General features: G+C 59.1%; 2 protein-coding genes across 2 annotated transcripts; both read right to left on the reverse strand.

Moving 5' to 3' along the window:
- Positions 1 to 224: 224 nt before the first annotated feature.
- Positions 225 to 2,030, reverse strand: DQ04_13091000 (hypothetical protein; the record flags this gene model as incomplete). Its single annotated transcript, XM_009316887.1, has 1 exon — positions 225 to 2,030. One exon carries the CDS (start codon positions 2,028 to 2,030, stop codon positions 225 to 227), a length of 1,806 nt encoding a protein of 601 aa, XP_009315162.1.
- Positions 2,031 to 2,428: 398 nt separating this feature from the next.
- Positions 2,429 to 3,784, reverse strand: DQ04_13091010 (hypothetical protein; the record flags this gene model as incomplete). The annotated part of the gene is made up of 1 exon (XM_009316888.1): positions 2,429 to 3,784. One exon carries the CDS (start codon positions 3,782 to 3,784, stop codon positions 2,429 to 2,431), a length of 1,356 nt encoding a protein of 451 aa, XP_009315163.1.
- Between the last annotated feature and the right edge of the window lie 49 nt (positions 3,785 to 3,833).

Here is a 3,833-nt window from a genome sequence, read left to right on the forward strand (position 1 = left end):
GCGCACAGCAGCACGCAAAGCAAAGCCCACACCTTCAAGAAAAAAAACAGTACTTCCCATTCCCACAGCACAAGTGAGTGCAGTCGCGGGTGAATTAAACAGCGCCCAGCCCACAACGGGGCAGCAATGAAATGAAAACAAAAGAATCTTGACAAATTAAGAATGCAACCTCAATGGATGCAGACAATGAACTGAGAAACATTAGAGTGCGCACACACCACTCATCACACAGAACCAAGGGCCAGTGCGCCCACAAACAACACCAGCAGCGGCGCACGCACCCACGCAGCAATGACGCTGCCGTTCATCTTGAGAGACGCCACAGCCGCTCCATCAGTAATACGCTGTGCCGCCTCCTCGGCTCTCCTCGGCGCAGCTGCAGCAGCAGTCCGGGTGTGTTGCGCCACACCTTCAGCAGCCTTCACAGCGGCTTCGGCGAGTGCCTTCACAAGCCCTGCCTTCTTCTCTGCAGCCGTGGCCTTTTCCGCAGCTGCCTCGGCGTATTTCTGCGCCTCCTTAATCAGCCTCACCGCCTCTGCACTTTCTGCATTTGCGCCCTTCGCGATATCCGCTGACTTCTTAGCGAGCCGTGCATCTTCCAAAACAGCTTTCACTATCTCCTTTGCCTCCGTGCTGCTCGTTCCTTCAGCCTTCTTCACCGCCTCAACATACTCCGCCGCCTTCTTCAGGGAGTCCGGCACACCAGCAACGTCCTCCCCGGCTCTCGTCGCCTTGTCCGCAGTCGCCTTGGCAATGCCCTTTGCCTCCAGAGCCTTCTCCGCCGCGTTATTGGCGTTTGCCGCAGCATCCTTGGCCTCCTTCACGGCAAGCTCAGCTTCGGCGGCCGCCTCACGGGCCTTCGCAGCTGCTGTCGCGGCATCAGCCACCGCTTCTGCACAGTTCGCGTCGACATTCTTGCAGATCGCCGCCACCTCCGCAGCCCTCTTCGACGCCCCCCTGGCTGCGCCCGCGGCCTCTGCAGCTGTGGCCGCGGCTTCGTCCGCCTTCTTCTTGGCTCCCATGGCATTGGAGTTTGTCTCGCTCGCCGACCCCACCGCCGCTGTGAATTTCTTCGCGGCCTCCATCACCGTCCGAACCGCATCGGCGGTCTTGTTCACTGCCTCGGGGATGCTATCGACAATGTTCCCCGATGCCACCTGTCCCGGTGAAGTGGGTGGTTCAACAGGGCCCGCCCCTTCCTCCGAAGCCAACGCTGCGGCCACCAGTGACTTCGGCGCGGCGTGTCGCAGCGACCTCCCTGGGATCGACGATTTCTCGGCAAGGATCCTCGCAGCAGTCGTCAAAGAACTCGTCGCTGTCGCCTCAGTCCCAGTTCCTGTACTGTGGCTTTCTGCTGCAGTGTCAGTGCTGCGAGACCCTGCTTGTGCAGTCGGCGACTGTGCCACTTGACTCTCCACCTTTGCCTGAGGGCCTAGCACCCCCACAGGTGCTGGTGAAGGTAACGCAGGTCCTGTTGATGGTGATCCGGGGGCAGCAGGAGGTTGGCCTCCACGCCCGCCAGCCCCCACCGCTGCTCCATCACTCGATGTAGATGGCAAGCTCGCAGAAGGCATGGCCTTTGCCGGTTCCCGTGACTCGTTTGCTGATGCACCCCCTGTGTCCTTAGCGGCCCCTGCCTTCGTTGGCTGTTCCTGTGCCGTCGAGCCCTGTGCGGCCGGCTCTCCGGCTGCTGCTGCTCGAGTAGCCAATTCCACCGCAGCCTCGGACAACTCCACCGCCCTCTCAGCGTCCACAGAAGCCTTCTCGACCCTCTGCTCGCCCTCCTCAATGAGCGTCGCTGTTGCAGCAGCGCTACTTACCGCCGCAGTGGCACTACCTGCTGCGTGCCGAGCGAGAGACAACACAGTCTTCGCCTTCTCTTTCACCTCCGTCGCTTCCTTCAACGCATCCGCAGCTGGCAGTCTTGCCGCACCGTGCCGCAAACTTGTCGCAGGAACAGCCGCAGCCACGCACAGAGAGGTGCAGCAGCACAGCGCGAGGGCCAGCACGCACAGCACGTGGCGCAGCATCAGCGTCAATGTAGCCTGGGACCACCTGTGCCTGCGGGGGAGAGGAGGAGCACAGCAGGTGGCACACACACAGAGAGCGAGAGGGACACGGCACCAACACAGTGCACCGCAGCACAGTGAACCACCCAACAGGTGATATCAGTTAGAGGGCAGGCCGCACACAATGCCCAGCAGCAAGCAAAGCCCCAACACACCCAGAGAAGAAACAAGCAGACGCCTCCCGGACAACACACACACAGCACAAGTGAGTGCAGCCGCGGGTGAATTAAACAGCGCCCAGCCCACAACGGGGCAGCAATGAAATGAAAAAACATTAATATGTACTCAGCCTCCAGGGTCGCACGCAATTAAAAGGATACCACCCTGCCCAATGCACACACACACACACACACAGCTCATCAGCACACAGCCGCAAGGGTCACCGCTCCCATGACCAGCAGCAGTGGTGCACACAGCCGTGCATATGTGCTGCCGTCCGCCTTGCCAGCCCCAGTCCCCAGAGGAGTGGTTACATCGGTTGTTGTTGTGGAGGGAACTATAGACGTAGCGGGATCGGCACCCAGAGGAGCAGTCACATCAGTCACATCAGTTGTTGTTGTTGGGGGAACTGTAGACGTGCCGGGATCGGCAGTGTTTGTGGGCTCCGCTGCATGCACAACATCCTCAGCTGCGGTAGGAAGGGCACCACTGCTCGTTGATTCCGCTGCTGAGGGAGGAAGGGCATCACTGCTCGTTGATCCCGCTGCTGTCTCTCTCGCATCAATAGATTCTGGCTGCACAACGTTTTCGTCTTCCTTCCTGGGACCATCCTTAGTTGGCTTCTCTTCTGTGTGCGGGCTCAGCGCGTCTTCAGCCGCCTTCGCCGCGTCCGCCGCATTCTCCGTTGCTGTTTTAACTTCGCTCACTACCGTCACAACAACCTTCTGTGCCTCCTTCATTGTCTTCTCTGCCTCCTTCAACTTGTCCACTGCCTCCTTCAACTTCTCCACTGCCTCCTTAATTTTCGCCTCTACACTTGCGCTTTCCGTTGTAGCGGGGACAGCTGAAACCACATCTGCTGGCACAAACAAGACAGCGAAATACGTACTTCGAACACTCACAACCACCTCCTTGATGCCAGTCACAGCGCTCTTTGCGGTGTCCATTATGCTGGTCGCCTTCTTTGCTGCCTCGGCAAACAATTTCTCTGCAGTATCAGCCTTTGCAGCCGCCCTTCCGAATCCTGTTCCTGCAGCGTTCGCCTTCTTCGCCGACTCCTTCGCCTTCGTTGCCGCTGCAGTGGCAGCCAAGGCGGCCAAGCTGGCGTTGCTGACTTTTTTGGCCTCATTCGCCAACAGCACGAGTTGCCACCTCGCACCCAGCGAAGCATTCATGAGATTTTTCATTTTCATAATCGCAGGTATCTTGGGAATCGCCGATTCGGTTAGGTCCACTGTCGCTTTTGCCGCCTGCACTGCTTCTTGCACAGCTGTTTCACCGACCACGCTTGCGGCTTTAATTGCAGCCTCCAATAACTCTAGCACCTCCTTCATCTGTGCATCAAGTGCGATCGCCGCCGCTGTGGCCTTCTTCGCCTCCGCTGCAGCGTCCTTCGCCGCCTCCACAGCCAAAGCTCCTGCGCCGTTCACTTGCCCCTCATTACCTTGCGAAAGTAAATCTCCTGCACCACCGCCATTACCAGCAGCAGTAGCCACGCACAGAGACGCGCAGCAGTACAGCGCGAGGGCCAGCACGCACAGCACGTGGCGCAGCATCAGCGTCAATGTAGCCTGGGACCACCTGTGTCTGCGGGGGAGAGGAGGA

Source organism: Trypanosoma grayi, assembly GCF_000691245.1.
Source record: "Trypanosoma grayi strain ANR4 Tgr_1309_V1, whole genome shotgun sequence".
NCBI classification, from domain to species: Eukaryota; Euglenozoa; class Kinetoplastea; order Trypanosomatida; family Trypanosomatidae; genus Trypanosoma; species Trypanosoma grayi.